This window comes from Vipera berus (genome assembly GCF_964194415.1).
Source record: "Vipera berus genome assembly, chromosome: 3".
NCBI lineage: Eukaryota > Metazoa > Chordata > Lepidosauria > Squamata > Viperidae > Vipera > Vipera berus.
Genome location: NC_138204.1, coordinates 61,531,409 through 61,552,660, shown reverse-complemented (window position 1 = coordinate 61,552,660; position 21,252 = coordinate 61,531,409). Strand labels below are relative to the sequence as shown.

The window sequence follows — 21,252 nt, the reverse complement described above, 5'->3', positions numbered from 1 at the left end:
ATCTGTTTGCATCTGCCTGAATTAGACCGAAACGGCCTGAATTTGACCAGAGTTGCTTTGTAATGGCTGGAGGAACTGCAGAGGAGGTCTTGCCGGGAGATTGTGGCTGTTTTGAAACGCCGCGGCTTGAAACGCCCGATCAGCTGATTTTCGGGGCGGAAAGAGCCACGGCTTGAATCTGCTTGTATTTGTTTGAACTTAACCAGAAACGGCTCGTAATGGCTGGAGGAACTGCGGAGGGAGTGAATGCTCCAGCCTGGAATATTTGGAAAGGCTGGGGGAACCGGATGAACTGCAGCTTAAGCGACTGTTGCCGGAGGAGCCATGGCTTGAAACGCCCCAGTTTTGGGGCAGCGTTTGCTTGTTCCGGGTAGAAAAAACGCTGTCGACCCCGGCATCTTTTGCGGGGATTTCCCATTTCCCGTTGCGAAACCAGCCGAGCCCAAGTCCACCCTTTCTTTTTTTTCCACGGCACGGCCTTTCCCACGATCGTGTCTCCTTCAGATCTTACGCAAGCTTCCTTGATTTCCTGGTGTGTGTGTGTGTGTGTGTTTCTTTCTTATTCCTCCCTTCTCTGGTGGTTGGAAAGGCGTGTGACGCGCTTCGACAACAACTCTGCTGGCTCTCTCGGTGGGAACCTCCCATCCTCTATATACCCCCATTTCGGCTGCTTCGCAAACTGCTTCCTCCACCCCACCCCACCCCACCTCACCCCTCCCCGCAAAAGATGCCGGGGTCGACAGCGTTTTTTCTACCCGGAACAAGCAAACACGCAGGCAACCCTGCACTATTCAGCTCAGTGAAGTCACGCTTGGTTAAAAAACAGATTTAATAATAATAATAAGAAGAAGAAGAAGTTGGGCTGATCAAATGTTTCAATAATGACTGAAGGAGAGCTGCTTGTACCTTGGTCTTTGTGCTGGTGTCTTGACATGCCAGTGTTTTTATTTATTCCATTTATTCCATTTGATCAGCCCAAAGTACAAAAAAAAAACCCCAAAAACAAGGTCTAGTTTCACGGTGATGAGCGACCGGAGTGCCAATCAATTAGTTAACAGACTTCATCAGTTCCAAAATCAAGATCACACCGGCAAGCTTTGTCAGTTGTCACTCGCGGCAGTACAAATACACTAGTACGGAAAGCTGCCGTTCACTTTCGGGGGGAGGAAAAAAAAACACAACAACACCGCATGCTTTCCGCCCCGAAAATCAGCTGATCGGGCATTTCAAGCCGTTTCAAGCGTGACTTCACTGAGCTGAATAGTGCAGGGTTGCCTGCGTGTTTGCTTGTTCCGGGTAGAAAAAACGCTGTCGACCCCGGCATCTTTTGCGGGGAGGGGTGAGGTGGGGTGGGGTGGGGTGGAGGAAGCAGTTTGCGAAGCAGCCGAAATGGGAGTGTCAAGCCCTACGGGGACCAGGGGAGCACTTCCAACAATGCCCGCGCAGCACCGAAGGCCCATTGGCACCCGCACCCCCCAACTGTTCGGCGGGCGAACGCCAGACCCGCTGCCGCACTTACAGCTGATCGGCGGCCGGAGGAGATTGTGGACGGGCGCAGAGGGTCCGCGTCAGCACAGACAGCTGATCGGCGGCTGAAGGAGACTGCGAGCGACTGCGGAGGTTCCGCGCCGGCACAAACAGCTAAGGGGCAGCCGGGGACGTCTACCAGTGGTCACGCAGCGCGATCAACTGAGCGGCAGCTAGAAACAGCCGCCGACTGTCGCACGGGCCTCACGGGACTTTTCGGGTCCGATGGCGGCTTGGAGAGTGTGGGTGGCTGCTTCGCAGACCTTGCATGCCGCTACAACCGCCAGGTCTGCGAAGCAGCCACCCACACTCTCCAAGCCGCCATCGGACCCGAAAAGTCCCGTGAGGCCCGTGCGACCGTCGGCGGCTGTTTCTAGCTGCCGCTCAGTTGATCGCGCTGCGTGACCACCGGTAGACGTCCCCGGCTGCCCCTTAGCTGTTTGTGCCGGCGCGGAACCTCCGCAGCCGCTCGCAGTCTCCTTTAGCCGCCGATCAGCTGTCTGTGCTGACGCGGACCCTCTGCGCCCGTCCACAATCTCCTCCGGCCGCCGATCAGCTGTAAGTGCGGCAGCGGGTCTGGCGTTCGCCCGCCGAACAGTTGGGGGGTGCGGGCGCCAATGGGCCTTCGGTGCTGCGCGGGCATTGTTGGAAGTGCTCCACTGGTCCCCGTAGGGCTTGACACCCCCATTTCGGCTGCTTCGCAAACTGCTTCCTCCACCCCACCCCACCCCACCTCACCCCTCCCCGCAAAAGATGCCGGGGTCGACAGCGTTTTTTCTACCCGGAACAAGCAAACGCTGCCCCAAAACTGGGGCGTTTCAAGCCATGGCTCCTCCGGCAACAGTCGCTTAAGCTGCAGTTCATCCGGTTCCCCCAGCCTTTCCAAATATTCCAGGCTGGAGCATTCACTCCCTCCGCAGTTCCTCCAGCCATTACGAGCCGTTTCTGGTTAAGTTCAAACAAATACAAGCAGATTCAAGCCGTGGCTCTTTCCGCCCCGAAAATCAGCTGATCGGGCGTTTCAAGCCGCGGCGTTTCAAAACGGCCACAATCTCCCGGCAAGACCTCCTCTGCAGTTCCTCCAGCCATTACAAAGCAACTCTGGTCAAATTCAGGCCGTTTCGGTCTAATTCAGGCAGATGCAAACAGATTCAAGCCGCGGCTCTTCCACCCGAAAATCAGCTGATCGGGCGTTTCAAGACACGGCGTTTCAAAACGGCTACAATCTCCCGGCCAGACCTCCAGCTGCCTCACCTGACAATCGGGGAGGGGAGGGGAGGGGGGGAGGAAGGAGGAAGAAACCAGCGCACCCTTCGCCCTTTTATTGTCGCAATCGAAGAGGCAGGAGAATGCGGGGTGGGGAGGGGAGAGAGAGAGAGAGAGTAGAAATCCCTATTTTCGGAGCCGAGAAGAGAAGCGCGGCTACAGCAGTCGCTAGAGTTCCCCCCAAGGGGGCGGAGAAAGAACTCTCGGAGCGTTTCTTTCGTAAATACGCGCGCAGGCACACACTCGCCCAGCCGCGCGCTTCGCCCAGCTTCTCGCGGGGAGTTTGCAAGCCCTTCGTTTCTCTTCAGGGCCGTCAGAAGGGCGAGCAAGTCTCTGCCCTGCCCTGCCCTGCCGTGGGGGTGGGGAGCCAAGCGCGCTTGACGTTCCTGGAAACGAGAAGGGCCTGCGGAGACTGACACCAACCCGAGTGCCCAAGCGGGTCTTCTCAGCGTCAGGCAAAGTAGCTCACATGCAAAACAAGCTCGGCAGAGGAGCCGGAGCAGCTCCGCTGCTGGGGGCGTGTCTCGGCCGGGCCTTGCAGGATCTGGGCCGGGCGCCTCTGCTCGCCGCTCCGGCTCCTCTGCCGGGCTTGTTTCGCGTGCGAGCTACTTTGCCGGCCGCTGCTGAGGGAAGATCTCTGGAGAGGAGCATAAGGTGAGCTGCTGCATTTCCCAGCCTCGGCTTATACTCGAGTCACCAACTTTTCCCACTTTTGGGGGGTAAAATTAGGGGTCTCGGCTTATATTCGAGTCGGCTTATACTCAAGTATATACGGTAATCCATGCTTGGTTAGGGAATAATGGGAAGTCAACACATCTTCAAGTTGCCAAGGTTGAGACAGAAAATAACATCAAGCCAGTGTGCTTCAGAATCAAATACTAGAAAAGGTGGATGTTTGTGTGTGTGTGTGTGTGTGTGTATGTATGTGTGTGTGTGTGTGTGTATGTTGGGGGAAGGGGTGTCTTTCTATAGGTATTTTATCAGTTACTGTTGGGTAAAGGATGCTGGACTAAATAGGCTTTTTCATTTAATTAAATCAACAAGTTTCTTTTGACATGAAAGAAATCTGGAGATGCTTCAACTATAAGGGAAATTTTATATTTCTTGTCTAATTCATACGCCAGGAGCCTCGCTTCGGAGAATAATAAAACTTTTCACTGAAACAAGGGTTTTCCTTCATCTGCATTTGCTGTGGTAAGAAAACACATTTTGTGTTGACTTTCAGAAAACTTCCGTAACTGCACATTTTCTGTTTTGCTTATCAAAGTGCAAAAACTACAAAGTGAGAAACTTTTAAAAAGTAAGCATGATGCATGGCAAATTAGGCAAGCAACCCTAATTAGCAAAAAGACGTAAAAGGAATTGCATGTCTAATTTGAACATGCTGTGCTGTAAATGCAACTCTTAGTAGTTTCTGAAATTACTGTGAAGTTGAGCTGCCTAAAAAAGGCTTTGATTATTGAAATGTGAAATATTTTGAGCTTTGGAATAAAATGTATTACAAGATATTTGGCCACATGCTCCTATCTGTTAGGAACTCATGTTTTTGCAATGGTTCTCTAGCGTTTATTAACTATGTTGTTTTAAAAGATTTGTAATTCCATATGTTTGTCAACATATCTACAAGCAGTAGAAAATTTCATTAAAGATACAATTATATTTAATCTTTTCATTTTCCACTTATATCAACTTTATTTGACTTTTTGGCTTATATTTTTCATGGTGGCAAGATATATATGTAGTTAAAGGAGATATTCATGCTTTAATAAATCCTATCTGTCTTTAGGATGGACAATCTTTTTTCAGGTTATGAAATTGGCTGCTATCTCAACCTAGTAAAAACCAGTGTGAAAACCCTGTGAACTAGTGTGAATAGGAAGCAAGTTACTTTTGAATTGGCCCATGCTAGTCAAATCATCAGTTTAGAGAAAAGGTTTGAATCCATGCAAAAAAGCCCATAAAAATATCTCAGTCAGGGGCATCAAACTGCCGGCCTGTGAGCCGGATGTATCATAGCAAAACTGCATCCACCCCATTGCCGGCAATGGCAAAACAGTTGCGATACGTCGCAACAAGTCACGTGACATTGGAAGTTTGACACCCCTGATCTAAATAAATTGAAGATATCTGCAACTGAGTCAACAATTCAAAAAGTTGATTCGGTTTGGAAATTCAATTGTCAATGTGTTGAATCTTCAATTTGAATGTTTGTACACCTCTACTTATTAACCAAGTCCAAACCTTTTTCTATCACATGAAAATAATTGAGCTTGTCTTTGGATGTTGACAGTTTTTTCCAACTTTTGAGTCTGTCCTTTTAATTTTAAAACACTTTGCTAAAAAGTTGGTTACAGATGTAACATCTGTGTAATTATATGTAACGTGTCATAATACAACTATCATTTCTTTCACTCATGATGAAAAAATACATCTAAAACAGTTACAACTGTGTAGCTCAGTTTGGGTTTAAGAACAAGTGCTGAATTGCTTTGAATCTCACATTCCATTTGTTCATATTTATGTTCGTTTTTTGAAAATTTTATTAAAATATGATCCTTTTAGGGGAAAAAAGGCTTGAGGTGGGGAAAAAAACTTTGATTTTGAGTTTTGCTGATTAGATAGGTTTGTTGTTATAGAAATGGGTAGTATATTATTATGTAAAAGTAAAATGTTGAGGTTTTATGTGAATACCTTATTTTACTGCACTAAAAGGAGCCAGAAGTCAATGTTCTTTTTTTCATTTTCCCCTCCATCCTACATTTGTTTCTCTTCCCCTATCCCTCCTTATTTTACCATTATTTTCCCTTTTCTTTGTACTTCTTTATTTTATACTTTGATAAATTAATAAACCTAATTTATCAACAATTTGAAAATGGAGGGAAAAAAAGGGGCAATATATTTTACTGCCATACTAACTTTGGATTTTTGGTTAGATCAGCATTAATCAGTTTGAAGATCTGCACGTGAAATAGGCTATATAATTAGTACATCCTATATTAAATTAAGTAGGGACGCGGTGGCTCAGTGGGTTAGGATGCTGAGCTTGTCGATCAGAAGGTCGGCAGTTTGGTGGGTCGAATCCCAAGTGCCGCGTAGCAGAGTGAGCACCTGTTACTCGTCCCAGCTTCTGCCAACCTAGCAGTTCGAAAGCACGTAAAAATGCAAGTAGAAAAATAGGGAAGGTAACAGCGTTCCGTGAGCCTTTGGCGTCTAGTCATGCCAGCCACATGACCACGGAGACATCCTCGGACAAGCGCTGGCTCTTCGGCTTTGAAACGGAGATGAGCACCGGCCTCTAGAGTCGGAAACGACTAGCACGCACGTGTGGGGGAACCTTTACCTTTACCGGTATTAAATTAAAGCCTGGTGATTTGTTCCTCTTTTTTAAATGATACAGGTCCTGCCCTAGAACTTGAAAAGGTTACACCTGAATCCATTGAACCTGAGCCTGATGTGCAGACAGCTTTCAGTGAGGAAGCAAACACTTCAACGTACTACCCAGCTGCTATTCCTGTAATGGACAAATATATTCTTGAGAATGGAAAGGTACTAATATTATATTCACTGCAAATATTTATATTCTTCCTTTAAAAATAACTAAGCAAGAAATACTAGCAAAATAAATACATGTAAGTATATAAAATATAGCTTTTAAGTAGAGAGAAAGAGAAATTCCTCTAAGCAGAAATAAAAAATATAAACAAAAATCCATCTGAGCAGTCATTTGAGGCAATTGTGGTTAGTCTTTCCTCTCTCTCTTCAGGAATCTTGCACTTGGGCACTTGATGGTAACAGCCTTGGTGGAGATGGATAAGGAAAAGGCAGAAATATTCAACTGAGAATGCTTCATTGGTGGTGGTTGCCTGCCTGCCTTTCTATATTCATTAATAAAATTAAAGAGAATCTCATAACGGGCATATAAACTCCAAAGCATTTTTATCAGTTCATGACAGAAATGTCAAGTGAATACTTTAGGGACTTTTCCTGAGGTTTTTGCATTTGTTTACCAAAAAACACAAGGTTATGCTTTTGATTATATGCTATGGTTGTGAAAAAAACTTCCACGTTCTTCTCTAAGCAGAACATAAAGGGAAGAAACATTCTTTTCAATACAAGAGAACCTTTATGGAGATAAAAACCATTTACAACTTGCCCTCTTTATGGGTTTTCATTTCATATCATTTCATGATTTTGGCACATAGTTTAGACAATCAAATTGCTTTTAATATTTCATACTTTTTCAGTCACTGGATACTATAGATAAGTGTGTTTAGTGTTAAACATTGTTCCTGCTATTTACGAAGGATGAAACAAACTATTCAGGTAACCACCATCTGTTATTTCACTTTTTACTCCAGGTTCATCTTGGAAGTGGCATCTGGGTAGATGAGGAGAAATGGCATCAGCTGCAAGTAACGCAAGGAGACTCAAAGTATACAAAAAACTTAGCAGTTATGATTTGGGGAACCGATGTTCTTAAAAATAGAAGTGTTACGGGTGTGGCCACTAAGAAAAAGAAAGATGCTGTTCCTAAGCCACCTCTGTCACCTCACAAGTTAAGCATTGTCAGAGGTAGGTTATTTTGATTATGTGAGTGTTCTTCAAACTACATTAAGCAATGACTAAAGGAATGTTGTTTTCTAATACAGCTGCTGAAGTGATTAACAGCTTACACAATCCTATGTATATATCTTAGGAACAGAGCTACAAGTAATATTTGAGTTATGACTTCAGTTGGGACCATTTCCATTGCTAAGGGTTACAGTTGTATAGCACAGTATCATGTGAACCCAGGGCTTAGCAATGGCAAATCCTGGCTGTCCCAGTTGCCTTTGTTAACTAAATCCTACCTGCCGTTAGGCAAGACTCATCAATCATTTATTTGTTACAGAAATGCCAACATTGGCCTGTTGTCTGTATCCTAACATTCTCCCATCAAAACCATGTATGTGTTCCTTATGACCTCCATCTCTAGTGCTATTGATACTTTGTTCAGCTGCTAGATATCTTTGACCTTAGGGCAGGGGTGTCAAACTGCCGGCCTGCGGTCCAGATGCATTGTAGCGAGACTGCAGTCACCCCATTGCCAGCAATGGAAAAAAGTCACGATATGTCGCGACACATCACGTGACATTGTGAGTTTGACACCCCTGCCTTAGGGTATTGCTAAGGAATTCAGCCATCAATAGGCACATAGAGATAAACCACATTTACATACTACTAATAAGAGAGAATAAAAAAACCTGAAAAGGAAACAAAAAGACCAAAACATATCCTCCCCAGCAGTCTACACTCAGATAAGCAGACATTAATGCCAGACAAACAATCAAGCATAAAACAGTACCATAATCAAACAGCTACTATGGAAGAAACTCATGGTAACCCATAACCTCCCCATACACACACACTGGCAGTGTAAGCTACTGTGTATAAACAGGGAGCAAACCCCTTACTCATCAGCGCTGATGTTATCTAGTCAGATAATGAAACATCTATCAGCAAACAGGCAAAGTCAGAGAGCACCAAGGACTCCACATTCTTCTTTCCACACATGATAAAGGAAATAGAAGACAACAAAAGAATGTGGGTAAAGGCTGTTAGGACATGAGAATGGGGAGAATTAAAAGTGACAGGAATGAGTAATTTAATAGGGATTTGGGGGAAATAAAATTGCACACGAAAACAAACCAGGAATGGAGCTGTGCTTTCCCTTCTCCCTAAATTTAATAAGAGCAAACAGCCTATCAGAAAAGACACATTGAACCAACATGTAAGGACAATATACTGTCTCCCAAAACAAATCTGATAGGCAGACTGTAATAAGGTGATGAAACTCAGTGGCCAGCTATTCAGCTTATCACCACTCCCTTTTCCCCAGCCCCTGTATTCTTTATATATAAAGTTGTTGTGGTATATTGTCTGTAAACATCCTAGCAGCAGCAGAAAAAGTCATGGAATCTTCAAAGTGCTTTGAAAGACTGGAACCATGCAGTTCCCTGCTTGGAATCATATCTGCTTTGAAAGGATGAGTCAGTCGTTGGTTCATTGAATCCTCCAGAGTTTCACATAGCCCAGGGGTAGGCAACCTCGGCTCTTTTATGACTCATGGACTTCAACTCCCAGAATTCCTGAGCCATCTTGGCTGGCTCAGGAACTCTGGGAGTTGAAGTCCATGAGTCATAAAAGAGCCGAGGTTGCCTACCCCTGACATAGCCCTACTAAAAGAGCAAGCAGGTATGCAAGAAAGCATAGAACAGGCATGTTGCGTGACGTATCACAACTTTTTCCCCACTGCCAGCAATGGGGTGGGCACGGTTTTGGTATGCATCCAAAATTGCGTGCCAGCAATTTGACATGCCTGTCCTAGAACTTTTCTAACCTTGCTCTCCTCAGGATAGTAACATTCTTGTTCGACCATGCTGTCCCTGGAAAAGTTTGCCAGCAGATGCAGACAGCAGTATCTGCAGTTTTGAGCAAGAGGGTTCTTAAAGAAGCCACGTTTTATGGAATGGCATTGTGATGCAAGCTTTCACCCTTTCTTATGTACATAAAGGTCAGGGTTTGCACTGCAAGTTCTCGCCTTTTTTGATACCTGCTGCTGCCTGTAGATACCTCTGGGCTCAGAACAGACAAGTAGTAGTCAGGTTTTACTCTTATCAGCACCATGCAGCCCCTTTTGTACCTGTTCACCAAGCCTTTTCCAAGTTGCCTGTTTTTTTGGCAAATACGGAAGGCTAGCCTTAGTGGTGAATTTTGATCACCACTCAGAAGGCTAATATATATTGCACATAGTACAAAGATTCCAGGATAAACCCACACAATCGGCTCATATTATGTTATGAAGGAGATTTCAGATACAAAAAAACTGTATCAAAAGCAAAACATGTACACATATACTGTAGAGAATAAGCAGAGGGAGAATTGCTACCCTGTCTTTCTGTTGTGTTTAAAATTAGAATAAAAGCAGTTCCTGAAGCTGCAACATAATGCTGCAATTCTGATGCAATTTGAATTTTTGATTACATGTGAAATGCTTACTTACAAAGCTTTGGACAAAATCCCATACATGTGATATGTTGGAATGTAGTAGGTGTATGGTGGAATTTCATGGTGGAAATAAAATACTTTAATTATGTATAGATTTCAATTATAATGATTTCAGTCGCTCCCTGATTTGGTACTGAAGAGGAATGGGTGCTTCTTTGCGTTAATCAACTTCCTTTTTCCGTGTTTAAATTTAAATCACTCTTTTAGTCATCTCTTTCCTTATCTTTAAAATCTCATTTTAAAAAATACTAATACATTTCAAATTGCTCATAAAATCTGTAGCTGAGATAGTTTTTATTCTTTTAATTCTAGAATAGTTCCATAAAATACATCTTAAAAAGATGGTGTTAGATTTTAATGGGTCTAATATGTCTTTTTGTTTAGTAGTCCCTATTGTGTAGTTTATTCTGAGAAAGTTATTAAACAGTGTTGTATGCAACCATTGCAGATCTTGTGACTGAAAAATAGCCTTTTATAAAACTTCTGAAAGGTGTGAGAGAAGATGCAAAGGATGTAGAATAGTTAATTGTTACAACTTTAATGTGCATTAACAGTGCCATAAAACTCATTAATTAAGTGGCTCTCTATTTCGTTTACCATATGAAGCAATAAATAGTTGCTGAATGAAAATACTAAGAACAGCAGAAATTATTTAATTGCTTTGGAAACCGTACTGGTAGTAATTGCACTTTTCACTATAGTTAATTATAATTACTGGTAGTAATTGCACTTTTCACTAAAGGCAGACTACTGTAGCTTGTATGTTGAGTGCTGAGGAGTTTACAATGATAACACATCGTTTTGTAAACAATGTCTCAGAAATCAGACTGTTTACTGTTAATTTGCTTGATGTCAGTTAATCAAACTGTTTTAGTTTCTGAAGTTACCTAATCTTCCCCTTTATAACAGTCACAAAAATAAACAACCATTTTATTTGGAGGAAAGAACAAACTTTACCGTACTTCCTAACACATACTTTTTCACATGGATGCTGTTGCCTAACACTGTCTTGTCTCAGGGCATTTCCGTATTATGAGCGGATTTTTAGACTTGATATCTGTTAAACAGACTGCTATACTGTAAATCGTATTTTTGTTTTGGAATTCCACTTTATCTGCCTCAGTATTGTTATTTATATTTTAAAAGTATATTTTATAAAGTGGCGAGACAATCTACAAATAGTATGTTTCATGGATGGCAACGTTTGAGGTAGGAGGTCCATTGATTTTTCTTTCTCATTTATTCATGTTATCATGACTCTGATTGAGTGGAAATGTCTGCTGAGAATAAGCATAAGTAAAGATGTGTGTTTTTTTAAAAAAAAAAAAGGCCAGAGAATGCCTTTTAAGGGCCTTTCAGTGCTCTTACAAAAATATATTTACTCAAAATTAAATTACAGGCTTGTTTTTTCCCCTGGACTGAGAGACATGGCCATTTCAGAGTAAATGGCTTATGAGTAAAACGTCTATCAAAGACATCTTAAATACATTAGTGTAAATGTAGTTTACCAGTCCTAGGTGAACATAAAAAGCATTTGCTGTCAGGAGAGGAGTTTTCAGGTTGGTGCTGTATGCGGGTTCTTGTTCACACTGAGTTGCTGCATTCATCCTGTGCGTGACATACGCCTTGCTGAAGAGTTTTTGCTGTATTTTAAATGTGTTGAAGTTTCATTCTAAATGTCATGTTTTCTTTTCTTTCTTTCTTTTTTAGAATGTTTGTATGACAGAATAGCACAAGAAACCCTGGATGAAACAGAAATTGCACAGAGACTCTCCAAAGTCAACAAGTATATTTGTGAAAAAATCATGGATATCAATAAATCATGTAAAAATGAGGAAAGGAGAGAAGCAAAATATAATTTGCAATAAATTTTGAATTTTTAATAAAGTGTTAGTGTTTTACTCTGGTAGTGGTTGTCTTGATTTTGTGTGTTCATGCTGATGGGCGAAATTGACTTTTAGTGTGAATTGTATTATAAAATACTGGAATATTTTTAAACAAACTACAAAACTACTTTTCTGCTTAAACTTGAAATGCTCATTTAATTGTAACTTAGCATTACATTTTCTAGTTATAGCAAGAAAACTGACTTTTCGTCCATAGCAACTCATTTTGTTAAGTCTCAGCTCTCTTGCTGTTCTTATAAAAGTATGAGGGGTTCTTTTGTAGAATACAGTAAAGCTCAGTGGAATATAGTCCATGTGGTCATTTTGAAAACAGCATTTTTAGGAGGAAACTCTATTGAACATGGGACTTCTTACCTTTTTAATATTTAAAGAACCTCATATTTCTTACAATTTTCTTGGAAACTTTTCTTTGGTTAATTTAATGTGGCTTCTGTTAAAATCAATGTGAATGTTCAGATCACCTGTGATTCAGATTATGCCCAGTCACTATTGTGAGTTCAGACAGTTTTAGTTACAAAATACTGTGTTTCAGTTGTGGTTTTGCATAGCGTGCATGTTAAGTTAACCCTGGAGACCATATACTCTCTCAATACTTACGTTTCTTTGGAGAAGGTATAATGTACCATAACAGGAAAATGGAATAACTTAGTTTTCTATGAAATAGTCATGCAGTTTTAAAGTGTATACAAAGCTTGTTTGTTGAAATAGATTTGTTGCCATTTTCCTTCAGAATTTGGTATGAACATACGATTCTGTGAGGTTAAACCATAATTCTATATCTCATCTTTAAACGAAAACCAGGAGTAAGGGGAAAATAATGCATGAACTATTTTTTTTTGCATTGTTTCTTTTAATCACAGTTCTATATGGTTCTAAATATTATTGAAATAGCACCAACTTTGGACTTAGAGCAAAACATTTGGATATTGTCTTTTTAGGTGCTAAATATTAAGCTTACTAGTTCTTTAATAGTTTTTTTCTTTAATTATGATTTTTCTATTTATGTACTTATATTTATATCAGGTCTTAGGTATAATTATATTTATATCCCACCTTTATTTTTTCAAATAACTCAAAGCTGGTGAACATAACTAACATACCTTTCTCTTTATTTTCCCATAACGACCCTGTGAGGTGGGTTGGACTGAGAGAGAGTTAAAATTAGCCCAAGATCACCCAGCTGGCTTTTTGGGTGAGGCAGGACTTGAACTCACAGTCTCCCGCTTTCTAGCCTGGTGCCTCTCTGTCGAATAACAATTTGACAATCCTGGCAAATGAAAAATGTTGAAAGATTAAAAAAAAACCACGTTACCTTTATGCCTATTTTTTTGTGAACTGAACAGTTCATATGCACTGGTTAACTTGATTAAATTATCTTAAGTATACATATGAAAATAAAAATTAAATAGATTGTAGTTGATGGTGATTTTTTAAACAAAGTACCACTTAAGGGTGTCATGCTTCCAATAGGGCTTTTGAAATACCTGCAGAATTAGGGAGGAAGGCCTAAACCAGGCATGTCCATCCATGCAGCCCTGGATAGCTAGTAATATGGCTCTGCAAGATTGTAAACTTCTAACATGCATTTTCATACATTAACTATATTATATATTTTATTGGTGGCCCAAGACAATTCCTCTTCACTCAGCGTGGCTCAGGCAAGCCAAACGTTTGGATACAGTTGCTCTAAACCAGGGGTCAGCAACCTAAAAAAGGAAAAGAGCCACCGGGAACCGGTTCCATCACAAATTAAAAAAACTGGGAGCCGCGCGCGTGTGTCCATGCACGCGCATGCGCGGACGCACGCGGTTGCCATTTTTTTAAAAGTGAGATGGAACCGGTTCCCGGTTGCCTGACGGCGACGGCCCGTCTGCAAAGCTGCCGCTTTCGGCAGCTTTGCAGACGGGCCGCGGCAGCGTCCTCAAAGAGCGACGCCGCGGCCCGTTCGCGCGGAGGTACGCGTGCACCTCTCCAAAGGTTTGGGGAGGTGCGCGCGCAGCTCGGCCCATTCGGGGAGGTGCACGCGCACCTCGGAACGGGCCGCGGCGTTGCTCTTTCAGGAAGCTGCCGTGGCCCATCTGCAAAGCTGCCGCTTTCGGCAGCTTTGCAGACGGGCCGCGGCAGCTTCCTCAAAGAACGACGCCGCGGCCCGTTCGCGCGGAGGTACGCGCGCACCTCTCCAAAGGTTTGGGGAGGTGCGCGCGCAGCTCCGCCCATTCGGGGAGGTGCGCGCGCACCTCTCCAAACGGGCGGTGCCACTCTCCATTTGGAGAGGTGCGCGCGCACCACTGCCCGTTCGAAGAGGTGCACGCGCACCGGGCGGCTGGGAGCCGCAGGAGACGGCTCAAAGAGCCGCATGCGGCTCCGGAGCCGCAGGTTGCCGACCCGTGCTCTAAACAAATCTCATGATCCTACAGTAGAAGAACAGAAAGGCTGACCACTAAGGTATAAAATGGTCTCCTTGATTTTGGTTGTGTGTTATGCAAACAGCCATTAGGGATCATCTGTTAAACCATGATTAAACAAGTGTTGAATTAGTACAAGCTATGAACTGTCATTTATTTATGCATAACCCAATTGTATTAGACTGTAATTCTATTTTAAAATTTAAGTTTTTGAAAAATTAGGCTTGGGTATTTAAAGTAATCCATTTTAAATGTCTATGGAGGTTCTCAGTCATCCACATCATGGTTGTCCCAAAGGTGCTTTTCCAAATCAAGAAAGTCCAGTTGCCATTTGGAAAAGTATCCGTGGGGTAACCCATTTTACTTTTGTTACAGGGAAGAAGCTTTCTGTAAATGCCTTTTCACATCCATCAAAATAAAATAATAAATATTATGAATTCTTTTATTAACAGATCAAGGATAAGATTTGATAAAATTATATCAGCACTAGTCTAAGATGTGAAGAAAAAGGACTTTCTCATATATTCTGGGTGATTACTTCTTTTCTTTGGAGGAAAGACATTTTGCTGGAGAAATATTCTAATTCTTTATAGTTAACCTTTGCTATAATTTGTAATATTCATTGCCTAATGCATATTATATTGCTATGGAGATTGGGGGAAAGGGATATAAGTAGCACAAGAAAGGTTTTCATCAGATGAATGAGCATCTCTGGAGAAAATCTCTGGACAGTTTTTGTTAAATTATGTAAAAAGGGACAGAATATAGCTCAGTCGTGTTTATGAATTATTTTGCATAGAAAAAATAGTTTTAGGTTTTCAATAAATAAAGGAAATCCCACTTTTAGGATAGTAGCATGCAGTTGAATAGCTAGCATTTGGATTGTCCTCCAGTTCAAGTGAAACAGTCTCTGGATGTCAGAATTTAATTTTAGAATGAATCCCAATTAAAATTTAGCAAAAACAATGCTACTCTGGATCTGGGTGACAAGCTTAGTCTTTAAAAAATGTCCAACCTAATTCAGTTTTGAGGTGGGAATTAAGACATTTGCAGTCATTACCCCTATTGTTTTACTATGCTATGTGCCTACATTTAATTGGGACTTTTTTTTCAACAAACTCATGTTTACCTAAATCAGCTTCACAAAATATGTAATCTAGGTTTCAGATGTTGCGAATTTGACACCCCTGTTCTATATGATAAAATGTTCTGGAAGGTACATACTACCACTTCGTCCCTTTTGATAGAAGCCAAGGTAACATACTTTGTTGTTGCTGATTTACGTAAAATAGGCAGATGAACAAAACATAACAAAATGATGATAAACATCATATAAGTGGTAAAAATGTCATGGTGTAAGCAAACTGCATACTAAGCCAGGGGCTGAATAAAATAAAACATTGTAATATTGTGGGCTTTGCTCATATCTACCAGTTTAACTAATCCCTTGTTTAGTTTTATCTATACTAATTTACATATAGTAATCTCTATCTGCCAACCTATCCCTTGTTTAGTTTTATCTATACTAATTTACATATAGTAATCTCTATCTGCCAACCTAGCAGTTCGAAAGCACGTAAAAATGCAAGTAGAAAAATAGGGACCGCTGGGGTGGGAAGGTAATAGCGTTCCGTGCGCCTTTGGCGTCTAGCCATGCCGGCCACATGACCACGGAGACGTCCTCGGGCAAGCGCTGGCTCTTTGGCTTTGAAACGGAGATGAGCACCGCCCCCTAGAGTTGGAAACGACTAGCACGCATGTGCGGGGGAACCTTTACCTTTACCTTTTTTTATTGTAAGAAAAATCCCGTAGTTCCATCGAAGAACAGATGGAAGAAAAGACAGCAATGTATTTAAGAAGTAGCTCCATTTATCTCCTCTCCAAACTGCTTTAATCAGAAAAAGTTGAAAACTAGTGCATGACATCCTAGTGTCATAGTTACAGTTTTGCCTAAAAGCCTGAGCCCACAATTGTGTGAATGGTTGGTATGGGTGTGAGGATACTTACCAGTGCATCAGGAAATGAGGAGTGGAACTGTTGTTACTGCTCTGAATGAAAAAAAAGGGAAAAGAAATGTCATGAAAAAATGGCTCCTTTTAACATGCCTCTGATTTTCATGGGCTTAAGTGATAAAATCTTAACATAAATCAACCCAATTTTATTGATACCATTTTTTCATCATAATGGTACAGAGGAATTTGGAGCAATAATTCACAGAATATAGAGGCAATAAAAATGTTATGAAGAGCAATTATTGCATACTTCATGCTCAGTAGCTAATTTTTAAATTTTACCCTCTCCAATATTTCAAAAGGCTTTTTGCCTCCAGGCTTTCTAACAGGAAGAAAAATTACCTGGATTTTAAAACTAGAATAATTACTCAAAATAAATTACATAGCTCTTACCGACTTCACTCTTTTCATATATAGATGCAAGGTTCTTTTTTATTTGCTTTTGAATTGGTTTTCCTTTCTGCTTCATCAAATCTATTTTTCTTGCTACTACAGTGAGTATATAATAAAGAAAGGCTGCTGTAGTGACATTCTTCCAATGAGTGTGTCACTATGCAATTGAAAACAAGACAAATATCTTTCCATCTTTGAGGTGAATTTACAGATTTTGTACAAGGAAGCTATTTTCATGTATGCGGATTACCTGGAGCTAAAGCTGCTTTGTAATAAAATTCAAAGGGAACGTTGTGCACCATCATTTATATCAAGGAATGGCAAGACTCATCTGAAGGCCACACTTTGTTTTAAACATATACATTGTCTTTGAGAGGTCTGGTAATGTGTTTTGCTTCTTGTGATGTTGTAGGGCATCTTAAAATGCAAAATAGATACGTTAAACCCTGGAAATCCATAACACATCTATTTTGTTGCTTCTGGAGATCAAATTTCAGCAGTGTGAAAAGTGATTGATATCACTGCAGAGATAGGCAGGGTAGGTAGACAACAAAAATGTGGATGGTTTCCAGGGATTGTAGAATTTGTGAAACATATTGGTAGAGCAGTCAACTGAAATTAATACATAATTCTGCCAAACTTCTATCTCTCCAGGACCTTGAGATGAGAAACTTCATATTTACCAGTTATTTCTGGTCCATCATTAGTTCTAGATTGTTCAAGTTAAAGGTAGTCCTCACTTAATGATGGTAATTGCGACCAGAAAATGCAATGTCATGTGACTGCACTACTTAGTGATGGCAGTTTCTGTAATCTCCAGTTATCATTGTTAAATAAATCACCGTGGGTCATTTAGCAAGGATCTCATGTGACTGGCTTCTAACTTCCTGCTGGCTTCCTCATTGATTTTGCTTGTGAACAGCAAGCAGGGAAAATCATAGATTGCAATCATCTGACGATGGGAATCTATGACCATGGGGACAAATCTTTACAATCTTAATTATCTACTGTATTCAAACTTTAGAGAGAAAAAAATCAGAAGTTATTGTGGAACTTATTTTGGGGTTGTAATGAAGGAAGAAACATGTGATTCATAGAACTCTTGTAGTAGTTACATTACTTAATCTAGTCCAAACTTCTTCATATTAATTGGGAGTTGGCTATTTGCCGCAAGAAGCAAATAATAAAGCATGGTTTAAGAACACAGGGCACAATCACCCTGCTGAGGTTCCATAAGTCTGAATTCTCACAATACTTGGATAGAAGGGGTTATCGGGGGGAATCTATTTGTAACATCTGGAGTTCTATGATGGAAGAAAAGGTTAATACATAATTAAAAATAAGTCTCTTTCCTCAATGTATTTTCTGTATGCTTACTTAATAGTCTTTGTGATCTAAACTCCTTTGGTCGCTGTTATAATTTTTGAATTTCATCAGTGGATATTTGGCCCGACCGTGACTATTTTGATGCGATAGGCTTTCTACTTCTGAAAAAAAAAATTAAAATGCTAAGGAGAATTTCAGTTAGAAAATTATTTGCTAAAATAGTAAGGGGGAAATCTGATACATTATGTAGAAAGATGAGAGAAGCTCAAGGTATAAAACATAGACTCATAATCCTTTCTTATACTGTCTGCCCTTAGAGAGTTCTGAATGATGTCAAAGAGGATTCCTTCATCCCTCTAAAGATTGACTGTTAATTAATGTAGTAATTTATAAACATTGTGAAACCACCGTCTCAGCTTGTTCCTATCTGTAAGGACATCAAGAAAATTAATTATGAGTGCTGCTTTTTGAAATGTAATTAATGTCCCTTTGCTAGATGCCTGATTATGAGTTTTCCTTTAATTTGTAACTTGTTGCCTTCTTTTGAAGCTGATACTGCAGGTTCATTGTGATCTTTGTGTTTCATGTAAATGGAGATGTGCCTGCAAATGGCCACCACTGATAATTTTGTGTAACTTAAGAAATGTTTTAGTGAGAAGCACACCCTACACTGGGTATGTTTCTAGGCCTGGCTTCTGTTTTCCCCTTTCTGACTGCCAATACAATAGCACTGTTGGGAATATGGGGAAAACTTCATTATTTTCTGTTTTTATTTGCTTTTGTCTTTTGTCTCCTTCCTCTGATTGTGTAAAAAAATGAATGTTCACATTCACTTGTTTCGCCATTAGGTGTTTGGCCAGGATATTCTAAGCATCTTTCTGAAAGTTCAAATCGGGGCAACCAGCTACTGCCAAACTGATAGCCATTCATTGTGTCTCCTTTGTCTCCTTGAGCTCTGCCTACTTCCAAAATGTGTGAAACAGGCTGGGCAGAAGCCATCCTTCTGTGTTTGGGTCCTTCTTTGGAAAAACTCACAATTGATCCATGTGCAGAAATGCCCTTCCTTTCGTCTATTATTTGTTTCCTAACCATGGCTACTCTTTTGACTTCAGACTGCAACTGGGACTGGATAATTCATTGTTAAGTGGTGCAGTTGTTAAGCAAGGCACCCAATTTTATGACTTTTTTTTTGCTGGGGTTGTCATGACGCGATCACAATTTGCAATCTTTTCTGCCAGCTTTCCATTGACTTTGCTTTGTCAGAAGCCAGCCACAAGTTTGCAAATCATAATTGTTTGACCATGGGATGTTGCAACAACTGTAAATATGACCCAGTTGCCAAATGTCTGATTGTATGTGGACCAGTTTAAAGTCACTTTTTTCAGTGCTGTTGTAACTTTGAATGGTCACTAAATGAATGGTCATAAGTTGACTACATGCATTGTAGATGATTTTAGTACCTCATTTTTAGGTATTTTATTATATTTAATAAGAGTATAATATATAGGTAGTCTTGGACTTATCACTGGAATTAAGTCTGGAGTTATGGTTGTAAGTCATTACAGTTGGTAAGCAGGTCTCCACATGACTGAATCTAAATTTGTGACTTTTTTGCAGCAGTTATTAAAATAAAAAACTGGAACCTTGCTGGAAGTAAATCCTGGAAACCAGCAAAAAGCATCAAAAATGGTGGACAAGTGATTGAGGGACACTGCAAATAGCTATAAAAGTGAGCCACTTGCCAAACATCCAAAATGCAATCACTTGACCACTGAGGTGGGACATCGTAACTTCAAAACTGGGTCATAAGTAGCTTCTGGGGGGGGGGTCCATTGTAACTTCAAATGGTCACTAAAAGTCAGATCATAAGTCAAGGACTACCTGTTCAAAAAATAACAATTGAATACGAAGCTACTGACACCTTTCCAGACTATTCAGTAAGACACAATATACTTACTAGATAGCTAAATACTAAAAATAAAATGGGAAAGAGCCTAAAAGAAAAGAAATTAATAGTTTATTACAGATGCTTTTATGCCTTTTGAGTTTTCAATACACTGAGCAGCTCACTGCAGCAGCTTAATGCACAATAAAATTATCATATAAATCATATCTAAAAATACTAACATAATTAAATAGACATAATATTTATAACATAACCAGGGTGCCGTACATTATCAGAACCTCCCTTATTGTTGTGGATAATTTTGAAACAGCTTTGAGAAGACCAGTTCACCAAAAATTACAGAATTATGGCCTCTTACGGGAAATATTACTTTTAATAGATTACATAAAGGCTATGGATAGTTTAAAACAATATGTTTTGGATGTAGAAAGGCAGTTAGATTTGTAGGCTCCTCCAAGAGGAGTAACCAATTTTATTTTAGACCAGTAACTTATCTAAATCAAATAACTATTCCCAAATTTAGAAGAGCACTGACTTTAAGTTTGTTTTATTATGCTCCCATCAATGTAATAAATGGAAATATAGGACAATTCTGTTTTATTGTTTGTAAAAGCTGTTGTGATCAATTACCCTGATCATTTATACATGGCTGTTTACTTAGTATTATTTTATTATTACCATTTTTAAATATTAAAAATAAATCCCTCCATATCCTCATGCAAGGTATGCATCTTCCTCAATTCAGATCCCCTACCAATACCTGGGAGTTTAATGATTCTGTGCAGGATCTTAGCACAATTGTATTTCTCACCACCAATGTCTTCTGCTCTTTGGATACTCCCACAATGTCTGGTTGATTGGCCAGCACCTACCTGGATCTGGAAGTCAGTCCCACAGGGTCTTAGCCTTTTTATTATTATTATTATTATTAGTTTTCCAATATTACAATAGTATCTTTAAAAAGCAACGTGGTGTCTGGGTTACAATAATTCCATTTCAGACACATACATACTATCAGTGCTTTTTTTGTAAAAGAAAAAGGTGCCGGAACTCACGCATGTCATACAACCCGCCTTGCCTACCCTACAAGGTTCCATCCAAAAAAGGTGCCGGAACTCCGTTCTGAGCGTTCAATGAGAAAAAAAGCCCTGCATACTATTACAAATCTCCAAATTGTTGTAACCAATACTTCCTCTCTCTTGTTTCCTTTAATACAAATTATCTCTTATCTAAATTAACATACTTCTCTGCTATCCGTCAGTCATTTGATAGTTTTCTTATATTTGTCAATACTTTAGTATATTTTATATTTTAACATTCCATCTTTAAAACATCAAACACCTTATATATTTTTCCAGCTTTAATTTTACATTGATATTAAAATTAAATGTTTAAAATTTCTCATCTTCATATTGCTAAATAACCTCCTTTCCCTTTACACAATTTTCTCCAATACCTAGTAA

The 21,252-nt window shown here is 40.4% G+C and overlaps 1 protein-coding gene across 6 annotated transcripts in view; it reads left to right on the top strand.

Moving 5' to 3' along the window:
* BEND5 (BEN domain containing 5) overlaps positions 1-21,252 on the top strand; it is a gene marked incomplete at its 5' end in the record, with an annotated part of 887,332 nt that overhangs the window by 520,926 nt on the left and 345,154 nt on the right. For 5 of the 6 annotated variants that reach the window (XM_081323188.1, XM_081323190.1, XM_081323192.1 and 2 more), the window contains 3 exons: positions 6,191-6,339; positions 7,152-7,365; positions 11,551-11,749. The exons of the other annotated variant lie outside the window; for it this stretch is intronic. In XM_081323188.1, the coding sequence (XP_081179314.1) occupies positions 6,191-6,339; positions 7,152-7,365; positions 11,551-11,708 (521 nt within the window). In that variant the 3' untranslated portion in view covers positions 11,709-11,749. Of the gene's footprint in view, positions 1-6,190; positions 6,340-7,151; positions 7,366-11,550; positions 11,750-21,252 lie in introns of those variants that run through there. 6 annotated transcript variants of the gene reach the window in all.